Below are 26,877 nucleotides of genomic sequence, written 5' to 3' on the forward strand. Positions count from 1 at the left end.
GCTGGAGTCCCAGAGAACCAGGAAGCAGCAGCAGAAAGCAACCAGCACACAGAAACACACATGTGGCCTTCCCTGATGGCACAGTGGATAGAGAACACCTGTCACACAGGGCACACCCCTGGTCTGCGAAGATCCCACATGCAGCAGAGTGACTAAACCCGTGTGCCAGAACTACTGAAACCTGTGTACACTAGAGTCAGTGCTCTGCAACTAGAGAAAGCCCACTCACAACAGCGAAGTCTCAGCATAGCAAAAACTTAATCAATAAATAATTTTTTTAAAAATTCTTTATAAAAAAAAAAAAGAAGAACTGTGTGTCACTGCACACTCAAGCAATGCAGTTCTTTTGACGATGGGAACAGCAACTCCCTCCCCTCTCCAAACAACCTGCCCAAGAAAATTTGAAAAGAAGCTTCCCCTTTAAGAACAGAGTCACCCAGTAATTTTTGCCCTCCCAATCAGAAAAAAGACAAGAACAGAAAAAAAAAAAAAAAGCAGGCTAACATCACTTTAAGGCTGGTGGGCCCATGCTCTTCTCCCTGCAGAGGCAGGACTGCAGTTTTGATCACTGAGGCAGGAGGGCCACATGGCTGCCCCTCACCAACACAACCCTAGGGTTCTTCACCAGCTCCTTTTGTGATTCCCCAGAGCATAGCTGGGATGGAAGGTATTGACCCCTGGCTTCCTCTAAGATGCCCTCTAGGGAGTGGGTGTTTAGTGAGCCTGCAAAAATTCTGGAGCCATTCTCAGGTGGGGCTGAGCACCAGGAGGGGCCCAGGGGCCCAGGGTCTGTGCTTTAAATTTGCCAACTGGGAATTACCGATCTCCAGAGACTTTTTTTTTTTTTTAATTTAAAGGGGAGGCACATTGCACACCACCCTCCAACGCTCCACCAGGAGAGAGTGTCCAGTTGCTTACCACCTGCCTCCACTCTCCAAAAAAACACACAGACAATTACCAACTAAGGCACCCCCAGGTGGACAGACATCCTTTGGCAATGGGGCCCCTCTGGAGGCCGAGGGTGTGACCGCTGCACAGAGGGCCGTGTGCCGTGGAGTCCGCACCTCAGGAGGTGGGAGGGGAGGTGGGCAGAGGAGGAAGGAGTCTCAAGTCCTGATGGATCAGAAGAAGGAAGATGGGAAGAGGTGGTCAGGACACAGAAGGTGAGAAAACAAAGAGAGTCAGAATGGGGGTAAAGGCAGAAAATGTAGAAAAGATGAGCGAAGCAAGAGAAAGAGGCAAAAGAGAATGGGGGCTATCACATAAGACAGGAAGGAGACAGAGCAGATGGAGGGAAGGAAACAGAAAAGAGAGTGAGATTAATGGGGAAGGATGTGAGGAGGGAGAGAGAGCCAGGAAGAGGGCATCAGAGGATGTCAGAGCTCAGTAGAGATCTCCTGTGAGCAGAGAGGATCAGGAGTCTGTGGGTTGACCCCCAGTCCCTACAGAAACCTGGTGGGCCCAGTACCCCAGGTCGGCCATGTAAGTCAGCAGGTTGGCGGCTGTCAGGATGGCCACAGCCAGGCGCTGCTCCCAGGCGCACATGCCGTGGGTAGTTCTATCAATGCAGTTCACATCGCTGGACTGCTGGGGCTGCCCGCCATACTTCTCATCAAACTGGTAGAGCAGCCAGAGGACCAGAGCAGTGAAGTGGAGGAGGATAGACAGCAAGTTCAGTCCCAGATGAAAAACGGGGAAGGAGATGGGCAGCCTGTTCTCCCATTCTTCCCGGTCCATCAGCATGGCCAGAACTGCCAGGATGAAGCAGATGGAATACACGGCCACGCACCACTCCAGGGCTGGCTGGTCTATGTACAGGGAGGTGTTGCTGAGGAAGGCAAAGATAACACAGGCCACAAAGGTCTCCAGCACCTTCAGCAGGCCTGGCACGGTGTGCACGTAGCAGGGGATCTCCTTCAGCTTGTAGCATTCCCATACGCAGGCCACTTCCATGACATAAACCACACAGGCGATGCAGGAGAACACAGTGGCAGCGATGGCCCGGTTTCGGGTGGCATCATAAGGCAAGAACTTGATGTAGGTGATGGGGTAGAAGATGGAGGCTGAGAGGCAGATAAGGGCAGCGTAGCAGGCATAGGTGATGGAGAAGTTGTACCAGCAGAAAGGAAAGTCGGTCGGGAACCTATATAATTCCAGTATGACGATGGTGAGCGTACCGATGATACAGAAGCACCAGCTGAACATGATCCAGCTACTTATGTCCCCCCATCGAATCCCCATGTCGAGCACTAGGAAGAAAGCCGAGATGATGCAGACCAGCTGTGGCACGTGGAGGCAGCTGAACACAATGTACAAGCCACACTTTTCTGGGGATGTCCTACGGTGGACATGATGTTGTGATGGTCAGGCAAGTCCCGTCGCCAATATGGCAGTGGTCTTCACTGAGGACCCACCAGCCAACGTACACTCTGGAGGCGGATTAAATCAGATGCCTTGAAAAGTCTCGGGGCCTGTGACTGCTGAGGCTCAGGATCTGTGGAGTTAGAACCAATAACTCAATCACTTGGGCAACAGCTCCAGAACTATATTCCCCACCCATCACCCTTGACCTTGTAAGAAGACTGCTGCTGCTGCTGCTGCTAAGTCGCTTCAGTCATGTCTGACTCTGTCAAGACTATCCCATTCCAAACCTCACAGCCCAGTTGGTTTTGCCTCAAGCCATAAAGCCTTTTTATCTCTTTGGCTGTGCGCCACTATTTTTGGAGATACCGTGGAATGTGGCCCTTATCCACAATCTGAACATTTTAAGGCTCCAAAAAGAAAAGAAGAACTTTTATAAATTCCTTTGGCTAGAGAATCTTCCTGAACAGACATGAGAAAATTTATCAGGTCAGTTCAATTCAGTCGCTCAGTTGTGTCCAACTCTTTGCGACCCCATGGACTGCAGCAAGCCAGGGCTCCCTGTCCATCACCAACTCCTGGAGCTTGCTTAAACTTATGGCCATCAAGTCTGTGATGCCATCCAACCATCTCATCCTCTATCATCCCCTTCTCCTCCCACCTTCAATCCTTCCCAGCATCAGGGTCTTTTCAAATGAGTCACTTCTTCTCATCAGGTGGCCAAAGTACTGGAGTTTCAGCTTCAGCATCAGTCCTTCCAATGAATATTCAGGACTGACTTCCTTTAAGACTGACTGGTTGGATCTCCTTGCAGTCCAAAGGACTCTCAAGAGTCTTCTCCAACACCGCAGTTCAAAAGCATCAATTCTTTGGCGCTCAGCTTTGTTTATAGTCCAACTATCACATCCATACATGACTACTGGAAAAACCATAGCTTTGACCATGTGGACCTTTGTCAGCAAAGTAATGACTCTGCTTTTTAATGCTCTGTCTAGGTTTGCCATAGCTTTTCTTCCAAGGAGCAAGCGGCTTTTAATTTCATGGGTGCAGTCAACATCTGCAGTGATTTTGGAGCCCAAGAAAATAAAGTCTGTCACTGTTTCCTTTGTTTCCCCATCTATTTTCCATGAAGTGAGGAGACCAGATACCATGATCTTAGTTTTCTGAATGTTGAGTTTCAAGCCAATTTTTTCACTCCTGTTTTACATTCATCAAGAGGCACTTCAGTTCCTCTTCACTTTCTGCCATAAGGGTGGTGTCATCTGCATATCTGAGTTTATTGATATTTCTCCCGGCAATCTTGATTCCAGCTTGTGCTTCATCCAGCCCAGCATTTCACATGACGTGCTCAGCATATAAGTTAAATAATATACAGCCTTGATGTACTCCTTTCTCAATTTGGAACCAGTTCATTGTTCCATGTCCGGTTCTAACTGTTCCTTCTTGACCTGCATACAGATTTCTCAGGAGGCAGGTCAGGTGGTCTGGTATTTCCATCTCTTTCAGAATTTTCCAGTTTTTTGTGATCCACACAGTCAAAGGCTTTGGCATAGTCAATAAAGCAGATGTTTTTCTGGAACTCTCTTTCTTTTTTGGTGATTCAACGGATGTTGGCAATTTGAAACCACCAGAGCGGTTACTCTGCCTTTTCTAAATCTAGCTTGAACATCTGGAAGTTCTCAGTTTACATACTGTTGAAGCCTGGCTTGGAGAATTTTGAGCATTACTTTGCTAGCATGTGAGATGTGTGCAATTGTATGGTAGTTTAAACATCCTTCAGCATTTCCTTTCTTTGGGATTGGAATGAAAACTGACCTTTTCCAGTCCTGTGGCCACAGTTTTCCAAATTTGCTGGCATATTGAGTGCAGTACTTTAACAGCATCACCTTTTAGGACTTGAAATAGCTCAGTTGGAATTCTATCACCTCCACTTGCTTTGTTTGTAGTGATGCTCCCTAAGGCCCACTTGACTATGGACTCCAGGATGTCTGGCTCTAGGTGAGTGATCACACCATCATGGTTATCTGGGTCATTAAGTTCTTTTATTGTATAGTTCTGTGTATTCTTGCAACCTCTTCTTAATACCTTGTTTTTGTTAAGTCCATACCGTTTCTGTCTTTTATTGTGCCCATCTTTGCATGAAAAATTCCCTTGGTATCTCTAATATTCTTGAAGAGATCTCTAGTCTTTCCCATTCTATTGTTTTCCTCTGTTTCTTTGCACTGATCACTGAGGAAGGCTTTCTTATCTCTCCTTGCTATTCTTTGGAATTCAGATGGGTATAGCTTTCATTTTCTCCTTTGCCTTTAGCTTCTCTTCTTTTCTCAGCTATTTGTAAGGCCTCTTCAGACAATCATTTTGCCTTTTTGTGTTTCTTTTTCTTGGGGATGGTCTTGATCACTACCTCCTGTACAATGTCATGAACTTCTGTCCATAGTTCATCAGGCACTCTATCAGACCCAACCCCTTGAATCTATTTGTCACTTCCTCTGTATCATCATAAAGGATTTGATTTAGGTCATACCTGAATGGTCTAGTGGTTTTCCGTACTTTCTTCAGTTTAAGTCTGAATTTGGCAATAAGGAGTTCATAATCTGAACCACAATTTGCTCCCAGTCTTATTTTTGCTGACTGTGTATAGGCCTTCTCTATCTTTGGCTGCAAAGAATATAATCCATCTGATTTCTGTATTGACCATCTGGTGATGTCCATGTGTAGAGTCATCTCTTGTGTTGTTGGAAGAGTAGAGTGTTTGCTATGACCTGTATGTTCTCTTGGCAAAAGTCTGTTAGCCTTTGCCCTGCTTTATTGTGTGCTCCAAGGCCAAACTTGCCTGTTACTCCAGGTATCTCTTGACTTCCTACTTTTGTATTCCAGTCCCCTATGATGAAAATGACATCTTTTTTTTGGTGTTAGCTCTAGAAGGTCTGGTAGGTCATCATAGAACCATTCAACTTCAGCTTCTTTGGCATTAGTGGTTGGGGCATAGACTTGGATCCCAGTGATATTGAATGGTTTGCCTTGTAAACGAACAGAGATCACTCTGTCGTATTTGAGATTGCACCCAAGTATGGCATTTTGGACTCTTTTGTTGACTATGATGGCTACTTCGTTTCTTCTAAGGGATTCTTGCCCACAGTAGTAAATATAATGGTCATCTGAATTAAATTTGCCCATTCCAGGAGTCGACAACAAGATGGTGGAGTTGAAGGTTGTGCACTCATTTTCTCCCTTGAGAACTCCAGAATTGGTAACTCATTGCTGAACAACCATCAACAGGAGATGTTGGATCCAACCAAAAAGATACCCCACATCCAAGGGCAAAGGAGAAGCCCCAACAAGATGGTAGGAGAAAATTTAGAGTCTTTATTTCACTTAGTGTGAACGTTCAAAGGTTCAGTACAAAAACAGTAATATGTTTGTTTATAAGGTGCTTTCAGACCCTTAGAAAAAAGGGTTTGAAAAAAGGGATTGTGGATTGTACTGTGGATGGCTTCTATATTGTTTTCCATTCATATTTTTGTGTGGTTTACTTCTTCTCATGTACGCATGCATGCTAAGTTGCTTCAGCTGTGTCTGAGTCTTCGCAACCCTATGGACTGTAGCCCACCAGGATCCTCTGTCCATGGGATTCTCTAGGCAAGAATACTGGAGTAATACATAAATTAAAAATAATAATAATACTGGAGTGTGTTGCCCTCCTCCAGGGGATCTTCCTGACCAAGGATTGAACCCATGTCTTACGTCTCCTGCATTGGCAGGTGGGTTCTTTATCACTAGTACCACCTGGGAAGTCCCTTCTCATGTATAGTTGATATAAAGTAGGAGTATGATCATCTCCCATGTCCTGGTTTCCCCTCTTAGGCATGGCCAGTCTTCCTCCTGCTCACCCGAGCATCCACCCTTCCATCCATGTCCTCAACCTCATGTACAGCCTTCAGCACATTTCATGGGCTCTGAAATCATATGTAGAAACATGTGTACATACATGCAAATATGGTTTGAGGCAGTATCTATATCTTTTTTTCCATTTTATAGACATGAGACAATGTCATGCACACAGCATCTTGCTTTTCTACCACACCCGACAGGTGCAGCTGGTCCTCTCCAGGGGCCCTAGTCCTCTCCATCCCCTTTACTTATCTCCTTCCCTCCTCATTCCTGGGGGCGTTTGGACTCACCACCTTTCTTTAGATCAGTGGACCCTTCCCCGTGAGTCTCAGACACTGGGGGACACAGGAGATAACAAGAGGTCCTGGGATCCATGTGACCACCATGCTCTAGGGCAGGAGGTCAGCAAGCTTTTCCGAAAACTTTAAAAAAAAATATGACAAAGAATATACTTTTTATTTTTGGAAATTCATCTTGATTTCCTAGGGTTACTGCAGTGAATTATCACAAGCCTGGTGGCTTAAAACAACAGAGATGTGTTCTCTCACAGTTCCAGAGGTCAGCGTTTTGAAACAAGGTGTCAGCAGGACTGTGGTCTCTCATGCCCCAGGGGAGGTCCCTCTTTGTCTCTTTTAGCTTCTGGAGACCCCTTAGCCGTGTTATCCAACTCAGGCTTGTTTGCTCATTCTTCAAGAGGCCAAACACTGAGAGATGAATGTTGGGCTTTGCCTGGGACAAAGTGCTGCACCTCTGCTGTGAACACAATCACCACCCACATCTGTGCATCAGCCCATGATGGGCAGTGGGTTGAAAAATATAATAAATGTTTCCACCATTTTTTGTGGATAATCTCTGTAAAGAGGATTGGCAATTGTCCAGTTTAGTAGGTCTGAGGTTGAAAACAGTGTAAGTCCAATAATAGCCACCGGGCTGTCCTCCTACCGAGAACTATCTTAGTGGAAATCCAACCCCACCCACCCTCAAGGACACATGGAGGCCAAGCTGAGTGACCTGACGGTCTTAAAGGGAGAGACTACTTCAGACCCCCTTTCTTCCTCATGCTGTGGTGACGCTAAGGCTGTGCCCTGCCCTAACACTAGGACCCCTCCTTCTTCCAGAGACTCGGGGAGCCGGGCACAGACCTCGGGGCAACCTCTACCTGGGCCATCGGGATAGGAACCCCAGAGGTCGGGGTGGAGTCAGTTCCCTAAGAAGCTGGCCCCTCTTCTCCCTCCTTTGCCTGCAGACTCCTCTGTAAAGAGTGCAGGCTTTTCACACTTTAGTTTCCCTTTTGTACAATTAATTTAGTGCCCTTGTTGGAAAAAATCCTTATTATGAGTAACAGGAAGGCTCAAATATGGAATATCCTCCCACTTAATCAGATCTCCGACAAATCAGTTCTAACTGCAAAATAGGGGAGTAATTTAGAGACCCACCTGGGACTACTGCTTTTCAGAATCAGAAACATATGTGATCCAGGCTGTATTATAATTTAAAAACCTCTTTTTTCTTGGTTATAGGGTTATAGCTCTGGTTTTGCCAATCTGTTAAGATGCGTCCCAGTGAACTTCTAGAAGGGATAGATAAAGACACCCCTCCCCCGCCCCCCAATGCACTTCACATCACTTGTTACCCTAGAGCAGATTACAAACAAACAAACTAATTCTCTGGGAGAGACTAGTACAGAGTGGCAAGCGAGTCATTTCCCACTCCTGCGGTGTTCAAAGTGAAGGCGTTAGTCTCCGCTTAGTCATATCCAACTCTTTTGTGACTCCATGGTCTGTAGCCTGCCAAGCTTCCCTGTCCATGGGATTTTCCAGTAAGAATACTGGAGTGGGTTGCCATTCTTGTCTCCAGGGGATCTTCCCAATCTGGGGATCAAACTCTCGTTTCCTGCATTGCTGGCAGATTCTTTATGTCTGAGTTCTAAAGGGCAAAGATTATGTCCAAATGGGTAGAAATGGGGGGCTTCCGGGGTGCACGACCCTCTACTCACTCAGTCAAGAGCTCAGCAGCTCCTTCAGAAGCCAGTTTCCTTCTCTCAACAGAAACTGAAAACAGGCTGTCCACAATGAGTGGGGAGGGATAGGAAAATTCCAGAAACTAATGAGTTTAGCAGCTGTAAAACTTACCTGTAGATCCTCCCCACCTTCCCAACAGCAGCCTCCTCATCAACTCAAGTGTAGCTAGAGGGGCAGAGGCTAGGGGACCTGACTCCTGCCTGGTTGCACAAAGGCTCTGACTGTCACCAGGCTCTGATTAGTTTGCTGAAAAGACAATACAGAGAGGTCAGTGTTGGATGAAAGAAAAGTAACTTTATCTTAAGGAAGCCGGCAACTAGGGGAGAAGGTGGGAACCAACGCCCAACGCTGCAAGGTTCAGCTGGGATTTACGCAAGAGAAACAGGAAATGGTTGCAGGATGTGTGCTGGGGGTGTGTCGTGCTTCTAGTTTTGGAGACTTTGCATTAAGCATAAGGCACCTTGGTGGACTGAGAACCTGAGTTTGTGGTCATTACATTGTCCAAATCAGCACATCTGCTCTAGGGGTGAGTGGCCATATATTCCTGGAAAAACAAAAACAAAGAAACAGAACAAAACAGGCAAAGTGAAACTGAACCAGTCCATCAAAACCCAGAGCTGTGTAGTTCACAGATTTTATTGTAAAATAAGCAAGATGACAACACCAGTGCTGGTGACCTGCCTGACCGTCACCATCACCATGAGAACCTCCTCAGGCCTGGGCTCCAGGACCGTGGGCTTCTTCCTCCACCTGGGGCAGCTGCTCTCCGCCTGCGTGCCCTCCCTGCTGGTGGCCAGCATGGACACTTGGAGTGAGTGCACAGTTAACTGGTCTGTGATCCTGTGGTGCTTCTGCTTCGGTGGGACCCTCCACTGTCTTCATAGTGGAGTTGTGTGGGCTCCAATCCCACTTTCCCTTGTCCTGCTATTCTCTACCACTGTGCCTTCTATTTCACCCTTTGCTGCCTCATTGTTTTCATCATCAACTATGTTCAGTTCTTGCTCCAGGGTCCCACCTGGAACCAGGCCATCTCTGCCACTGCCTTCTCCTTCATCAGTTCTGTGCTTTATGCCACCAAAGTGGCCTGGACCTGTGCCCTGACTGGTGATACATCCTGCTCGGTGCCTGCTGGTCCAGATGTGCTTGGGAGCCTGTTGATCTTCCTGGTCTGTGTCATTCTTGCTCTCACTTATAGCATCCTTGTAAACTGTGACACCCGTTTCCAGTGTACTTCTGCCATGGTAAGACAAATGACCCTGTGCTCCATCTGCTTCTCCCTGGGGACCATGTCCACCCTGTTGCTCAAGGATGACAATGAAACACATATTTGTGGACCATCCTTTAGTATAGATGGAGACCGTGCTCTCCATCCTCCTCTACACCAGCTCTCTGGTCCTCTGGCCATTCTATCCCTTTGAAGAAAAGCTGAGCGGGCAGCCCCCGAGGTCCAGCAGTGTAAGCTGCTGTGGTTAAAAAACTCACCTGCTCTGTGCATCTGGGATGAAGGTTGGACTGTGGGCATCTTGACATCTACTAACCTGCTGATTTACTTGGCTGACCTGCTGTACTTGGTCTTGGAGGCTTCTGTAGGGACTAAGGATGGGCCCCGGGGCTCCCAATTTCTCTTTTCACCTGCAGTTTCTTCACTGAGCTTGGGATGTTCTCTTCCTGGTTCTTTCTCTCCCTTCTCACATCCTTCCCCATTCATCTCCTTCCCTTTCCATTTCCTTCCCTCCTGCTCTGTCTTCTTGTTTTCTTTGTTGGCCCAAGCCCTGTTTTGCTTCTTTCTTTTTTTCCACTCTTATCTTTTCTACATTTTCTGCTTTTTGCCCCCTTTCTGGTCATCCTTGGTTTTCTCGTCTCCTGTGTCCTGACCACCACTCCCCATTTTCCTTCTTCTGATCCATCAGGACCTGAGACTCCTTCCTTCTCTGCCCACAGCCCCCTCCCGCCTCCTACGGTGCTGACTCCGCAGCACACAGCCCTCTGTGCCGCTGTTCACACCCTGGGCCTCGGGAGGGGCCTCATTGCCAAAGCATATCTGTCCCCCTGGCAGTGCCTTAGTTGCTGTGTGTTTCTGGGGTGGGAGTGATGGTGGGTAGCTAGGCATCGGGCCTCCTTTCTCCCAATAGAAGGCAGTGTATAGTGCACCTCCCCTTTAAGTAAAAAAAAAAAAAAAAAAACATTCTGGAGGTCACTGATTCCCAATGGGCAAGAGTCCTGAAGCAGAGATTTTGGATCCCTGGGCCCAGCCTGATGCTCAGCCTCACCTGAGATTGGCTCCAAAATTCTTCCTAGCTTACTCAACACTGGCTGCCTAGAGGGCATCTTGAAGGAATTTGGGATGACTTCCACCCCCAACCAGTCTCTGGAGAAATGAAAAAGGAGCTGGTGAAGAACCCCAGGGACTTGCAGACACCTGTCTGCAGTGTTGGTGAGGGGCAGTGATGGCCTCCTGCCTCAGTGATCACAACTGCAGGTCCTGCCTCTGCAGGGAGAAGAGCATGGCCCCTGCAGCCTTATGTGATGCTAGCCTGAGATTATTTTTTTCTTTCTTTTCCTATCTTCTGGTCAGGAGGCCAATAATTATTGGGTGACTTGTTCTTAAAGAGAAAGTTTCTTTTCAGAATTTCTTAGGCAGGTGGTTTGGGGGTGGGGGTGGGGTGGTTGTTGCTGCTTCCACTGCCAAAGGAATTGCATTGCTTGAGTGTGAGGTGACACGTGTGTGTGTTTCTGTGTACCTGTTGCTTTCTGCTGCTGCTTCCTGAGTTTCTGGAATCAGGTAAAATAAATATATAATTAAAAATTTTTTTTCTAGATCTTTTTGTTTCCATGAGCCCCTGTTGTCAATCATCGGGAAAAGCCTTATACTTTTTCTCACACACTTAATGTTCTTTTATCTCAGTATAAAGATAAAGAGCATCGTCCATGGCTCAGCAGTAAAGAATGCATGGGCAATGCAGGAGACAATGCAAGAGATGCCAGTTTGATCCTTGGGTAAGGTAGATCCCCTGGAGAAGGGCATGGCCTCCCACTCCAGTACACTTGTCTGGAGAATCCCATGGACAGAGGAGCTGGGTGGGCTACAGTCCATGGGTCACTAAGAGTTGGACAAGACTGAAGCCACTTAGCATGCATATAAAGATGAAAGGGAAAACTAATACAATTTTGTAAAGTTTAAAAAAAAAAAAAAAAGCCCCAACAAATCCACATATTTTAATACCCCAAATTGACCTAGAACTCAAAAGAGCCCTAGTCAGTTTTCACCCTCACCAAATTTATGTTTTTGAGAACCACTCCCACTGACTCTCCACCTCCATCTGGACCAGAGCCTGGGGATGTGGCTCAGCCTGTGAGGCAAGAGGTTGGGCCCCACCCCAATGTCAACATCCTGCCCACTACTTCTTAAAGGGGCCATGACGGCACCTCAAGGCCTCTCTTTAAAGATGTGTACTGGTATGGAGTTCAGTGCACCTGTGCGTGTACATGTGTGCGTGCTCATGTCAGTCAGTCAGTTCAGTCGCTCAGTCGTGTCCGACTCTTTGCAACCCCATGAACCACAGCACGCCAGGCCTCCCTGTCCATCACCAACTCCCGGAGTTTACCAGACTCATTTCCATTGAGTCGGTGATGCCATCTAACCATCTCATCCTCTGTCGTCCCCTTCTCTTCTTGCCGTCAATCTTTCCCAGCATCAGGGTCTTTTCAAATGAGTCAGCTCTTCGCATCATGTGGCCAAAATATTGGAGTTTCAGCTTCTACATCAGTCCTTCCAATTTCCTTTAGGATGGACTGGTTGGATCTCCTTACAGTTCAAGGGACTCTCAAGAGTCTTCTCCAACACCACAGTTCAAAAGCATCAATTCTTCGTCACTCAGCTTTCTTTATAGTCCAACTCTCACATCCATACATGACCACTGGAAAAACCATAGCCTTGACTAGATGGACCTTTGTTGACAAAGTAATGTTTCTGCTTCTTAATATGAGGTCTAGGTTGGTCATAACTTTCCTTCCAAGGAGCAAGCATCTTTTAATATCATGGCTGCAATCACCATCTGAAGTGATTTTGGAGCTCCAAAAAATAAAATCAGCCACTGTTTCCACTATTTCCCCATCTATTTGCCATGAAGAAATGGGACCGGATGCCATGATCTTAGTTTTCTGATGTTGAGCTTTAAGCCAACTTTTTCACTTCACTCTCCTCTTTCACTTTCATCAGGAGGCTCTTTAGTTCTTCTTCACTTTCTGCCATAAGGGTAGTGTCATCTGCATATCTGAGGTTATTGCAATTTCTCCCAGCAATCTTTATTTCAGCTTGCTTCCTCCAGCCCAGCGTTTCTCATGACATACTCTGCATAAAAGTTCATATGCCACCCTGCGATGACACCAACAGCCCTATATAGTAACTGGTGATGAGAAATTCACCACAAGCCTTCTTCTCCTGTTCGCAGCCACAAAGCCTCAACCCTAGCATCCTAGCATCACCAGGCCAGAGGGGCCAGACAAGCAGAGCTGCGGGGGAGGAGAGGGGAGGGGAGGGACCCCACTGCTGCCCCTCACTCCTGTACTGGGGTGAAGCGTGTGATCCTCACCCAGGGGCTGGACGGATGGAAGGGAAGGACTTCTAGGAGGTGGTCCCTGTGGCAGGAAAATCTTAAGCAACAATGAAATAAAATTCCTATTTTAAGACAAGACAAAAAAAATTTAAATTGAACATTTTTGGTCTGTCTCTGTCAGATTCTTCCCTCTTCTCTAGTGTACATATTTCATCTGCATTGTGCCTTAACCAGACCTCTTCAAGGGAAGAAATACCCATTTCACCACAAGGGTGACATTTTCTAGAGGAAGCCATGTAACTCCTTAGAAGATAGCACTGCTAACTTACTTAGGACCTGATTAATGTCTCTAACTGTATTACTTGTGCTCTGCTTATTTTAAAGATTCATGCCTTATTTCTTGTATTAACAGATGTGTGATAAAGAATGTGATGAAAAAATAATGGTGACTAGGCCTCTTGAAATGATTCATATAGTATATATAGTTTTATAAGATCCAGGATTGTAATGCAGTGACTATTCCCATATGGTTCAGTGGTAACGAACCTGCCTGCTAATGCAGGAGACTCGGGTTTGATTCCTAGGTCTGGAAAATGCCCTGGAGAACGAAATGGCAACGCACTCCAGTATTCTTGCCTGGAAAACCCTAAGGACTGAGGAATCTGGCAGGCTACAGTCCATTGGTCTCAAAGATCAGAGACGACTTAGCGTCTAAACCACAACAACAGCTACAGATACGGGAATAAGCAACAGGAAGGAACCATCTGCTCAGGACTTGGGCCCAGACCACCTTTTTTCTGGGAGTCTTTTTTTCCTCATTCAGTCCGATGACTTTAAGATTCCACTCATCAATAAATACTCTTGTTCCCCAAGTGTGTGTGTGCCAGGCCCTATTCTAGACACTGGATAGAGAGCAGAGAACAGAACCAAGAGTTCCGGCCTCATAGAGCTTGCACTCTAGCACAGGAGACGTGCACATCAATACATAACATCAGTCAGTGGGCTATTAATGCCATGATAAAGGAAACACAGGTAAGAAGGGTTATTCGAGTGCCTGTTGGTGGCAGTGGGGCAAGGCTGCTCCATGGATGTGACGTTTAAGAAGAAACTGAAAGAAGAGTATAGGCCAAGGGAGGACAGCTCCCCAGTTCCTGTCTCCAGAGCCGATCTCTACTGGGATCCAGAGTCATATACACCTGCCTCCTGATCTCCCCCACCGGATGTCTCGGGACACATCACACTCCGTAGGTCCAGTCCCACCTCTTCAATCCCCTGCTCCCATCACTCACTGATCCTTCCTCATCTTTCCATCTCAGTCAATGGCACCACCTTCCCAGATGCTCTTCACAAAATGCTCCTGAACCCACCCACTCTTCTTCATCTTTAGACCACCTGGTCCAGATCCATCCATCCCCTCACCTGTACTCCTGCCATAAGCTTCTAGATGCTTCCTCTATTTCCATCCTTTCCCTCAAAGACTGGTTTGGAGTAAAGTCAAAGTACGATACTCTGAAGATTTCTGTTTGCTCCCTTAGGATGGAACACAGACTCCACAACATCACCCACCTCCAAAGCCCTGCAAGATCAGACCCCTTTCTTCCTCTCCAGCCTCCTCCCCTGCCTCCAGCCACTGACAACTGTTTCCAGTTCTCTTGGTCATCTCAGAGCCTTTCACCTTATATGTCTACACACCACCCCCCAACCCTCAACTGAGACCTGAGTTCAGCCGGGCTCACAGTAGACCTGTGCTCAGTCTATGCTACTCTAGGTCTCAGTTTGCTCATCCAGAAAATGGAGATAATAGCTCCTGCTTTTAGTCATAAAGGCTGTTAACTGTACCCTCCAGAGACATCTCTGGCAGCATAAGCAGAGAACAACTGTACTAGAAGGATACTGGATAGCTTGCAGAACTGCTAGAGAGGGACCAGCCTGAGAACAGGCTCAGACCAGAAATGAGGGTGCTGGACAGCCAGCTCACAGCCAAGGGCACTTGGTCCAGGCCCCGTGGCCACTGGAAGCACACTGGATGCTCTGCAGGCCCTGCAGAAGGAATTCTGGTCTCTCTTTGTTTCTGTGTATACCTGTTCTTGTGTGTCCAGGCCCCATTTGTGGGGCAGGTCCAATATTTATCTGGCCTTTTCTTTCTTGAGGCTTCCCTGATGGCTCAGACAGTAAAGCATCTGCCTGCAATGTGGGAGACCTGGGTTCGATCCCTGGATGAGGAAGAGACTCTGGAGAAGGAAATGGCAACCCACTCTAGTATCCTTGCCTGGAAATCCCCATGGACAGTGGAGCCTGGGATGCTACAGTCCATGGGGTCGCAAAGAGTTGGCCACGACTGAGCGACTGCACTTTCCTTGCCTTTTCTTTCTTATTGAGGGTCAGGCCCAGTCTCTCCCCAGGTTGCACACATTATGGGATTGTCCTCAAATATAGTGCTGAGGTCAGGTCCTCAGTGATTTTCCTCCATGGAGATATCCATCACAGAAGGTCAAGTGTTGTTAGGAGGATTAAATGGGACAAAACATGATTCAGAGATTCTCAAATATTCCCCTAAAAAGCAGAAGGGATGGAATGCATGCCAGTTGGTAGGTCCAGGCTACAGTCTGAGCTGTAAGCACTTGTATTCATTTCAGAAACATTTGCCATGGGCCAACAGGGCAGGTATTGACATAAAAGTTAAGAGAGGTGTCACACACAGCACACACTGCAGGGTAACCACTGTTCTGGATGTTTTGTTCCTCCCAGCAGCCCATGAACTATGCACTCAGTGTCCCCATTATCACAGACACACAGTGGGTAACTAGACCAAGATCACACAAGTAGGAAGTGGCAGAGCTGGGATTTGAACCCAGTCATGTGGGTGCAGGATCTTGTACCCTGATTGACATTAATTTGTACCTTGAATTCCAGAAAGATAAAACAGCCAATATTTTTTGCACCAACAGGGTGCAAACAAACAACAAGGAGGTCCAGCACCTCCTTGGTGGCTCACATGGTAAAGAATCCACATACAATGTGGGAGACCTGGGTTCAATCCCTGGGTCAGAAGGATCCCCTGAAGGAGGGCATGACAACCTGCTTCAGTATTCTTGCCTGGAAAATCCCCTTGGACAGAGGAGCCTGGCGGGATACAGTCCAAGGGGTCGCACGGAGGTGGACATGACTGAGCGACAAAACATACCACCAGTCTGACTAGGTGACTTATTATCACTATTTCATTTTCAAGGATATTATTATTGTCATCCCCATTTAAGAGATGATGAAAGGCTCAGAGAGCACATTATGTTTTTTTCCTCAAGATCACACAGTTACTCTCTGAGAGAGCCTGTGTTGAATACAGATCTGTCTCCCCCAAAGCTCAGCAAGAACCTCGGGAAATGCTGAGCCCGTTCCCTCTTCTCTCAGATCCAGGTATAACCTCCTGGCTCCTGTCTGTCCTGCTCTGGCTGCAGTACCTCATTCAGAGGTCCTACAGCAGCACCCCTGTCTCAGTCAGACTACCTATTTCCTGTTGAAAAGGGAAGTAGCCAGCCAGAAAAGTCCGGAGACAGCAGGGAGAAACTTCACAGGGGTTGATTAAAGCCCCCTTGTTTCTCTTCAGCTCACCTGCCCCCCAACAGGCACTTTTAGACAGGAGCCAACCACACAGACAAGGGCCTCATGATCGGCCGTCTGCACTAGCACCCAGGGCAGATAACCAGGTGCCTGAGACACAGGAGGGAACGGCCCCAACTCTCCCCACTCAGAGGAAGACTGAGGAGGCTGATTCTGTGATTTTTCCAAGAAGCTGCTCCAGGACCAGAAAACGGGAACATCTGTGCCCCAGGCTGTGTTCTGGATGCGGCTCAGGCCATAGTCTGGGGGCGTCAGCTGGAGTCACCCTGTGCAGAGGACGCTCTGGCCGGCTGAGGAGGGAGCCTCTGACTGCTGCCCCAGGAGACAAGAAGCCCAGGCCAGACAGGGAGCAAGGGAAGGGCCTGAGGCTTGGGTACTGGGAGGTCTTCTCCATGAACTGTGTGTGTTGAAGGGCTGGGGGAGGCCGTGGTCACCAAGTAGGTGGGTTTCGGGTCCCCAGCTCTCCCTCCTGAGACCTCTGGACCCAAGTCACCTCCCTTCTCTCTGCCTTTGGAGACAGGCCTGTGTGGGCATCTCTCAGCTCCTCCCCGAGCCTGTCTGCTCTCGAGTCAGAGCAGATGTGACTGTGAATCCAGTCGCAGACCCCAGATCTGCCTCTCTTCACTCTGGGCTTCTGTTTCATCTTCCCCTGCTTATGGTCAGCCCTCTATATGCACAGCAGGAAGGAATTTGCTTTTCCCAAAGGAAACACAAGCTCCCTAAATAAGGCAAGAGCATTCTGGCTGCTGAGCTGGATCTGAAAAAGTGGAAAGTCAAGAATGTGTGGGAACAAGGAAGTCTGGGAGACCTCAGACTGTGGGGGTGCCTAGAAGCAGTTTGTGTTTTTGACAAGAATCACTGGAGAGTTGGACCCCAGGAAAGGGATTAAGGAAACTCATGTTATGAAAGAGAAGCATGTTCCCCACCAAGCAGTGGTCATGGGGAAGGAGGGTGTGTTTAGTCAGGAAGGATGTGACCAATAAACAGGACCCAGCAGCCGAGAGGAAACAAGCAGAGAGGGTGGAGAAGGGGGACAGACGGGAGGGAGCCGGCTCCATCTCCACGTCTGAGTCTCCAGGACTGGCAAGTCCAGGGGCCCCGGGAAGAGGGGGGCTGGGAAGGACCAGGGTCTCTGGGACCCCTCCCCCATCTAGCAGATGAGGAAACTGACTCAGCAGCAGTGAGTGCCCTCCTCAGGGGGATGGGGCAAGTTTGTGCAGGACTAGGGTGGACGGGGCAGAATCCCAGCCTGGAGGATGCTGCTGCCACACTTATAACAAGCAGTATGGGGCCGTGGCCAGACAGCCAGCCTGGCAACAGGACACCTGGTCCTGACTCTGACTCTGCCACACACAGGGTGACTTTGGACAAGTCCTGCCCCTCCCTGGCGTCCAGCTGCTCCTCCTCTATGAAGAGAAGACTAAGTGTATCTCACTCAGTCATGTCTGACACTTTGCGGCCCCATGGACTGCAGCCCACCAGGCTCCTCTGTCCGAGGGATTTCCCAGGCAAGAATACTGGAGGGGGTTGACAACCCATCTCCAGGGGATCTTGCCAACTCAGAGATCAAACCCAGGTCGACCTGCATTGCAGAAGGATTCTTTACCATCTGAGCCACCAGGGAATACCCTAAGACTAGAGGGTTGGACTAAATACAGGATCATTACACTTTCTTTTGAGGGCCACAGTGAGGAATTGGAGCACCATTGGAATTGTGACAAATGCCCCTTAATCTCTCAACAGGAGGAATTGACCAGCTGCCCCCCGTGAACCACGAGGCTTGGACAGCGAGCCCCTCAGGTGAGCCCACCCTAGACAATTCTTTTACTGAAGCACAGAGACATTTGCATCCTCCTGAGAAGTGAGGTCCCAGGGTTGTGTTCAATTTGATTTAGAAAAATATAAGAATCTGAGGTTCCTGCACTGAGACTTGCGGAGGTCAACGCATACTTGCTTTTGTGGATAAAAAATTAGCCAATAGTCAGACAACCTAAGAAAGAACTGGAAATTTTATTGGAACCAACCTGAGAAGTTTAACTGGGGAGACAGTCTCTCAAGACGCTCCAAGAGCTGTTTTGAGGAGATTAGGTTTGGTTTGGAGGTCAATGTTTAAGTGATTTGGGGAAGGACATGAAACCAGCCTACGCTTTGGTAGAAGGTTGCTTCACTCAGGAAGAACAGATATCATGGTTCATGCTTTTAGTGCTTCCCAAGCATGAACAGATGCAGAAAACTGGGTTCATAGAAAAGTCTCCTGAAATATCCAAGTATGTGAGGGCAGGTTCTGCCAGTTTTCTCAGAGTACAAAGTACAATCCTGACCTTTTTCACGACTTCTTTCCAGAGTGGATTGCAGGTGAGTGAATTGCAGCAGCCAGTGACTTGATTTTGGAAGACCTCAGTGGTGGGCAACATTCTTTATCACACAATCTATTTGTTTCCATCTTAATTGCAATCAAGGTTTGGGAGGAATTTTCCCAGGTCAGGGGAGGATTCCATTGATGGGCCACTGGGTGTGCAATTCTTCTTCTAGTTCTGGTATCAGTAGCCAAAATCCTCCAGAACAATTGTCTCACTTGTCTGTCCGGCTCTCAGAAATGGTTCCCTCCTGTTGCTTCTTCCCATATTTCGAGTCATGGATCTTATAAAACTGTATGTAAGGTCACCTGGTCATCACCATGTTTATCAGAGGCTCAATGACACATTTGTTAATGCGAGAAACAACACTCTTATAAAGTGCTAGACAAGAGTAATATAGCTAGTGACATTAGTAAGGTCATAGGGAGGCAGTGTCATGTCAAGTCACAAGGCTAGGGTTAGAAGAACACAAATGGATCTTTATATTGGGTCAGGTATTTCTGCCCTTCGGAAGGTCTGGTTAACACATACTCCAGATGCACACTGCACACTTCAGGGCAGGGAGGAGGTCAAAACAGGCAGAGACGAATTTTGTTTCAATTTTTCTTGTCTTGACTTAAAATATGAATTTTATTTGTTTGCTTCTTAGGATTTGCCTGCCACGGGAACCACGTCCTGGAGCCCTCCCCATCCACCCCACCTGCCCCTGTGTGAAGAACTCATGCTTCATCCCAGTACAGGAGCGAGGGGCAGCAGGGGGGCCTTCCCCTGTCCCACCCCCTCCCCTGCCCACCACAGCTCTGATGCCTGACTCCTCCAGTCCTGGTGACTCCAGGATGCTGGGCTCTGTGGTTTGTGGCTGAGAAACGAGACTGAACACAATAAGGGTGGCTTCCTGGCCACCAGTTATTATAAAGGCTGCTGGTCCAAATGCACCTGTGAGCACAGACATACAGGCACATACACAGGCAAACACGCGCTGGGCATGCACGCAGGGACACACCTTTAAATACAGTTCTCCAGGGTCTCGTCCTTTAAGAGCTAAGGGGACAGAAAGTCTAGTGTTGGGGACACAACTGCTAGTTGTCTTGGGCTGGGCCATGGCCCCAGGGCCCGGGGAAGGTGCGAGTGTGGAGACATTGGGAAGGGCTCCCAGAGATGGGGGCTTTCATCAGAATAAAAATCTCCTGCATCCTTCCCAGCTCTGAGAAAATTTGGGCAATTAGATATGTCAAGTTTGTGGGTTTTTTTCTTTTATCTTTGTATTGAGGTTAAAAAAGAGCATTACAGTTGTAGGAGAAAGGGCAAGGCTTCATCTATGATTGATAGCAGGGGTGATGGTATCCAGAAATTCCAGAGAATTAAGAAATCCATGTATATTTACATTTATTTAGATTATATTATATGTGGGTCCTAGAGAAGCAGGAGGCAGCATGAGAAAACAGCTGACACATAGAAACACATGTCTGTGCAGCACAAACTCAAGCAACACAGTTTCCTCGACTGTGGCATCAGCAATACCCAGCCATCCAACACCACCCATCAACAAAGTTTTGAATAGAAACTTTCCATGCAAAAATATAGTCAACCAGTAATTTTTGCCCTTGAGACAATAAAAATTAAGAAAACTATAACACCCAGGCTAACATCACCTTTAATGCTGGCAATGGCGATGCCCTTCTCCCTTCAGAGGCAAAACCTGCTGTTTTGATCACTGAGGTAGGAAGGCCACATCGCTGCCCCTCACCAACTCTGCAGGCAGGTGTCTTCAAGACTCTGGGGTTCATTCACCAGGTCCTACTTTGATTCCCCAGAGAGTAGTTGGATGGGGAGGCATTCAGCCTTTGCTTCCTTTAAGATGGGCTCTGCTGGCAGTGGGTTTCAGTAAGCTTGGAAAAATTCTGGAGCCAATGTCAGATGGGGCCAACCACCAGCTGGGGCCTAGGGACCAGGATCTCTGCTTCAAGACTCCTCCCACTGGAAATTACTGACCTGCACAGACTTTTGTTTAACTTAAAGGAGTGGTGGACAGTATATCCCATCCGCTGGGGAGAAGTGGGCCATATCCCTTGGTACTCACCCCCAACCCCAGCCTCCTTCCAACACACACACACACCAACTAAGACACCCCCAGTGAGACAGACTTGCTTGGCAACGAGGCCCCTCCAGAGGCCCAGGGTGTGAACAGCTGCACAGAGGGCTGTGTGATGTGGAGTCAGCACCTTAGGAGGCAGTGGGCAGAGAAGGAAGGGGTCTCAGGTCCTGATGGATCAGAAGAAGGAAAATGGGGGAGGTGGTCAGGACACAGGAGATGGGAAAGCCAAGGATGACCAGAAAAGGGGCAAAAAGCAGAAAGTGTAGAATAGATGAGAGAAGCAAGAGAAAGGCAAAACAGAATGTGAGCAAACACCAAACAGGACAAAGACAGAGCAGAAGGTGGGAAGGAACACAAAAGAGAGTGAGATGCATGGAGAAGGATGTGAGAAGGGAGAGGGGGGCCAGGAAGAGGGCATCAGAGGATGTCAGAGCTCTATAAAGAACACCTCTCATTTAGAAAGTGCATTCTTAGTCCCTACAATAGCCTCACAGTCCAGGCACTCAGTGTCAGCCACATCAAGCAGCAGCTGGATAGGACGGCCACAGCCAGCCGCTGGTCCCAGCCGCACACCAAGCAGGTGTGTCTGTTGCTGCAGCTCACATCACTGGACCACTGGGGCTGCCCATCAGGCTTCTTATTGAACTGGTGGAGCTGACAGAGGACCAGAGCACTAGGGTAGAGGAGCACAGAGAGTACCGTCTGCTCAGACAGGATACCGGTAGGGAACAGAGCTTTTTGTCTTTGACTCGAACAAAACGCTTCACTATGAAGTTCACAGCTCCTTCCAGGAGGAAGCATATGAAGTACACAACCACGAACGTAGGGCTGGCTGATGCTGATACTGGTGGGGGCTGCTGATGAAGGCGATGATGAGCCAGTCAGCATAGTTCTCTGCCCTCCTGCGCAGGCCCGGGAAGGCTGGCTTGAACCAGACCATGCCTCCAGGCTGGATATGATGCAGAACGCTTCAATGGCATAGAGAACAGCAGTCACGAAGGCGAATGCAGTGGCAGTGATGACCCTGTTCTGGGCAGAGCCTGGAGGCAAGAACTTGATGTAGGTGGCGCCGAAGATGATGGTCTTTGAGAGGCAGGTGATAGAGAAGTAAAAGGCATGGGCACAGAGAAAGCCGCCCCAGGAGAAGGGGAGGCGGGACCGGAGCTCACAGAATTCCACTATGAAGATGGTGAGGGTCACGGTGAACCAGATGCACCAGATGAACATGCACCAGTTAATTACGTTCCCTTCAGAGTGTCTTCACTGGCCCCCAGCGAGAAGGGCACACAGGTGGAGAGCAGATGCCCCAAGTGGAGGAAGAAGCCCATGATGGGCTTGGTGCCCAGGCCTGAGGACGGGTACATGGTGATCATGGTGGTCAGGCAGGTCACCAGCACCCGTTTGTAACCTTGCTTGTTTCTCAACCAAAGGCTTATGAATAGTTAAACAGAGTTTGATGTTTTCTAGTTTCAGTTTTGCTTGGCCAGTTAAGCTCTGTTTCTGCCTCAATTCTTTTTTCTCTAGAAAATATACAACCACTGACCACTAGAACTGATGTGCTGATCTGAACAAAGTAAGGACCACACTCATCTTCTCAATCCAGCAAGGCGGCCCAGGGGTTAATGTAAAGTCCCCAAAATAGAAGCACAGCGCACCCCAGGCATGCAGCCTGCAGCCGTTTCCTGCCTCCCTCCTTGTATAAATCCCGGCTGAGCCTTGCCCTGCTGGGAGTTGATTCTTCTGGGCAGTAAAACACCTTCTTGCCGGCTTCCTTAAGATAAGCTACTTTTCTTAAACCCAAGACTTAGCTCTCTGTATTGGCTTCTTCAGCGACAAGCAGCTGGGCCTGACTTGGGGGACAATGTTGAGTGTCCAGGCAGGAGTCAGGTCCCCAAATCTCCAGCCCCTCCCTTTCTTCCTAGAGCAAGGGGCAGAGTGCCACTGGGAAGATAAGGTGGAGTGCCAGCTATTCCCAGGAAGATCTATAGGTCTTTTCCAGCAGCTGCCGAACTTGCTCGTTTCAGGAAGTAGCCCTGACCCTCCCCACTCCTTGCTCACAGGGGGCTTTCACTTTCTGTTAAGAGAAGGAAACTGGCCTCTGAAGGAGCATGGAGCTCTTGACTGAGTGAGTAGAGGGGTGTGGGTCCCAGGAGCCCCCTTCCCACCTGTTTGGGTGTATTCTTTGCTCTTTGAAACTCTGGGGCCAGTTGGACTGCAGAAGTGGGAAATGGCTTGTTTGTGACTCTGTACCACTCTCTTCCCAAGGAAGAATTGCTTGTTTGTTTTAAATCTGTTCTGGGAGAGCCAGTGAAGTGGGGGGAGGGGACCTACATCCATCCCTTCTACAACTGGCACGCATCTTGGCAGATGGGCAAAACTGGAGGTATGACCCTCTAATCAAGAAAAAAATGGTTTTCTACTTTCAATACAACTTTACCCATGTATGTTTTCAGTTGGGAAGAGTGTTGGTCCCTGCATGGATCTCTAAATTATTCCAGTATTTTGCAGTTAGAGCTCTTTTTTCAAGATCCGGAAGTGGGAGGGAACTCTATGCGCAGGTCTTCCTGTTACTCCCTAATTAGGATTCTTCCAACAAGGGCACCAAATTAAAGGCCAAAAGGAAAGTAAACTGTGAAAAGCCTGCCGTGTTCACAGACGAGTCTGCAGGCAAGGGAGGGAGAAGAGGGGTCAGCTTCTTAGTGAACTGATCCAGCCCCAGCTTTGTGGTTCCTATGATGCCCCAGGCAGGGGCTGTCCTGGTCTGTGCCACCCCCCTCCCCCTCCCCCCCAACTCCAGTCTCTGGAAGAGGAGGGGTTCTAGTGTATTGGCGGGGCACAGCCTTAGCGTCACCACAGCTTGAAGAAGAAAGGGGTTCTGAAGTAGTCTCTCCCTTTAAGACCTGACAGGTCACTCAATTTGGCCAGAGTGCGTCCCTTATGGCATGGGGCGGGGAGGCGGAGGTGGGCAGGGGGGTGGATTTCCACTAAGACAATTCCCTGCAGGAGGTTTCAGTGCAGAAGAAAAGTCTGTAACTGTTACTGGACATACGATCTTCTTCTCAACGTAGACCTGCTAAACTGGAAAAAACCATCTTCCAAGTTGATCCACAAAAAATGGTGGAAACCTTCATTCGTATTTTTTCTAACCCTCCGCCCAACATGGGCTGATGCACAGAAGTGGGTGATGATTGTGTTCACAGCAGAGGAGCGGCACCTTGTCCCAGAAAAAGCCGGACACTGGTGTCTTAGTGTTTGGCTTCTTGAGGACTGAGTAGACGAGCCTGAGTTCAGGAACACAGCCATGGGCTAAGGCACCTCCAGAAGCCAAAAGAGACAAGGAGGGACCCTCCCCTGGGGCATCAGAGACAGAGCAGCCCTGCTGACACCTTGTTTCAAAACGCTGACCTCCAGAACTGTGAGAGAATCCGTTTCTGTTGTTTTAAGCCATCAGGCTTGTGGTAATTGGCTGCAGTAGCCCTAGTAGAACAAAATGAATTTCCAGAAATGAAAAATATATTATTTGTCATATTTTTTTAAAGTTCCAGAAAAGCTTGCCAACCTCCTGCTCTAGAGTATGGTGGTCACAGGGATCCCAGGACCCCTTGTCATATTCTGTGTCCCCCAGTGTCTGAGACTCACAGGGGAGGGTCCACTGATCTAGAGAAGGGGGGTCAGTCCAAACGCCCACAGGAGCCAGGAGGGAAGGAAGTAAGTAAAGGGGATGGAGAGGACTAGGGCCCCTGGAGAAGACCAGCTGCACCTGCCGGTGGTGGTGGAAAAGCAAGATGCCGTGTGCATGGCACGGTCTTATGTTTACAAATCAGAAAATAAGGAAGATACTCCCTACAGGCATGTGTGCATGTATGCAAACATGTGTCTAAATACAGTTTCAGAGCTTGTGACATGTGTTGAAGGCTGTACGAGATGTTGAGAACACGGATGCTCCCTGGATGAAGGGGAGGACGCTCGTGTGAGCAGGCAGGAAGCCTGCCCATACCAAAGAGGGGGAAATAGGCACATGTGAGATGATCATAGCCCTGTTTATGTCGATTATACAGGAGAATAAGAGAAATATAGAAAACTACACAAAGGTATAAATGGAAAACAGTAAAGAGGGCATAGCCGATGCTCACCCCCAGCTACTCCCCCAACCTCAAGGGAACACAGCCCAGTGACACCAGATCTCCTGAGGTTTCTAAAGGAGCAGGAAATCTGGATTTTCTTGTGAAATTAAAACACTGCAGCTTCCAAACCCTTAGGGAAAAAACAACACTGATTCTACATCATGTCTTCCAGAAAATACCATGAAGAAAAACAAAACAAATCCTCGGGGCCACCTCCAGTACAAACTGGTTTGTGCCCCTAATCTGGAGCTAACTAAGCTTGCATGAAGGGACCAGGGCCTTCTGGGTCCTCTCTGAGGGGGAGGTGGAGAACCGTGAGACCATGAATTGTCTCATGTACATTCAGCTCAAATTCTGCTACAAAAATGAAATTTTTAAAAATTGTTTTCAATTTTGAGAGACTTGAAGATTTGAGATTATACATAAGGATGATTCTACCTTACAACCCCAAAAGATAATGGTATGCAGCCCAAGAGGCCCCAAATATTCATGGTTTGGGGGCAGATCAAACATGGCTGTGAGATTTTGGGATGAGGCAGTCTCCTGACAAGGCCGAGGGTGATGGGTGGGGAGAACCATTCTGGAGCGGCTGTGTTGTTACCCAAGTGTCTGACCATTGGGTCCAACTCCACAGATCCTGAGCCTCAGCCGTCACAGGGCCCTGAGCCTGTTCCAGGAGGCTGACTCGATCCACCACCAGCCAGACCAGCACAGCCCATGTGCACTGAGGTGACACCTGAGACAGGGGCTTCTTGGAGGTCACGTGCTGCTGTTTCTGCCTCCGCCCACCACAGCTCTTCTCCTCCTGCATGGCCTTCTCTCTGGTGGCCGACATGGGCATGTGGAGAGGGGCCACAGGTAACTGGTCCATGTCCTTCTGGTGCATCTGCTTCATTGTGACCCTCATCATCTCCATAGTCGACTTACGTGAGCTCTCGTCCTGCTTTCCTTTCTTCTGGTGCAACACCACCCTCCTCTGTCTCTCGGCCTCCATCATCTACTCTGTCACCTTTGTCCAGTTCCTGCCTGATGGTCCTTATCGGGACTGGGCCATCAGTGCCACTACGTTCCCCTGTGTGGCATCTGTGCTACATGCCCTGTAAGTAGTCTGCATGCAGATCACCTATGGGTTCAAAGAGACCTCCTGCTGTGTGCTCACCATGCCAGGCCTACTGAAGGTGCTGGAGACCTTTATGGCTGGTTTCATCTTCACCTGCATCATCAACACCTCCCTGTACCTGCATCAGCCGGCCCTGGAGTGATGTGTGGCCGTGTAGTCCATCTGCTTCATCCCAGCAGCCCTGGCCATCCTGCTGAACCTGGGCAAATGGCAATGCAGGCTGCCCAGCCTGTATCCCATTTTTCAACTTGTGCTCAGCCTGCTGTCTGTCCTCCTCTATGTCAGCGCTCTGGTCCTCTGGCCGCTCTACCAGTTCAATGAGGAGTCTGGTGGACAGCCCCACCGGTCCAGTGATATGGGCCGCATCAATGGGCTCAACCATGACATGTGCTTCTGGGACCAGCGACTGGCTGTGGCCCTCCTGACAGCCATCAACCTGCTGGTTTACGTGTCTGACCTGGTGTACTGGGCTCGCCAGGTTTCTGTAGGGACTGAGGACCAACCCAGTGTTCCTGACCCCCAGAGCTCCTCACCGAGCTCTGTTGGCCCCTGATGTCCTCTTCCTGGCTCTCCTCTCCCCTTGCTCGCGTACTTCTCCACTCATCTCACTCTCTTTTCCATTTCCTTCCCTTCTGCTCTGTCTCCTTTCTGTCTTGTGTGGTTGCCCACATTCTGTTTTGCTTCTTTCTCTTGCTTCTCTCATTTTTTCTACATTTTTGTACCTTTCGCCCCTT

The 26,877-nt window shown here is 48.6% G+C and overlaps 2 protein-coding genes across 2 annotated transcripts in view; one reads left to right on the plus strand and one right to left on the minus strand.

Moving 5' to 3' along the window:
• The window catches only part of LOC133234162 (myeloid-associated differentiation marker-like), a 58,493-nt gene that overhangs the window by 15,785 nt on the left and 15,831 nt on the right, over positions 1 to 26,877 (plus strand). The gene's annotated exons all lie outside the window — the stretch shown is intronic.
• LOC133234163 (myeloid-associated differentiation marker-like) lies at positions 1,074 to 8,321 on the minus strand. Its single transcript, XM_061394389.1, has 2 exons — positions 8,249 to 8,321; positions 1,074 to 2,494 (listed from the first exon to the last, which is right to left on the minus strand). Exon 2 carries the CDS (start codon positions 2,239 to 2,241, stop codon positions 1,414 to 1,416), a length of 828 nt encoding a protein of 275 aa, XP_061250373.1. The 5' UTR covers positions 2,242 to 2,494; positions 8,249 to 8,321; the 3' UTR covers positions 1,074 to 1,413.

The sequence above is a fragment of the Bos javanicus genome, chromosome 21, assembly GCF_032452875.1.
Source record: "Bos javanicus breed banteng chromosome 21, ARS-OSU_banteng_1.0, whole genome shotgun sequence".
In the NCBI taxonomy this organism is placed as follows: domain Eukaryota; kingdom Metazoa; phylum Chordata; class Mammalia; order Artiodactyla; family Bovidae; genus Bos; species Bos javanicus.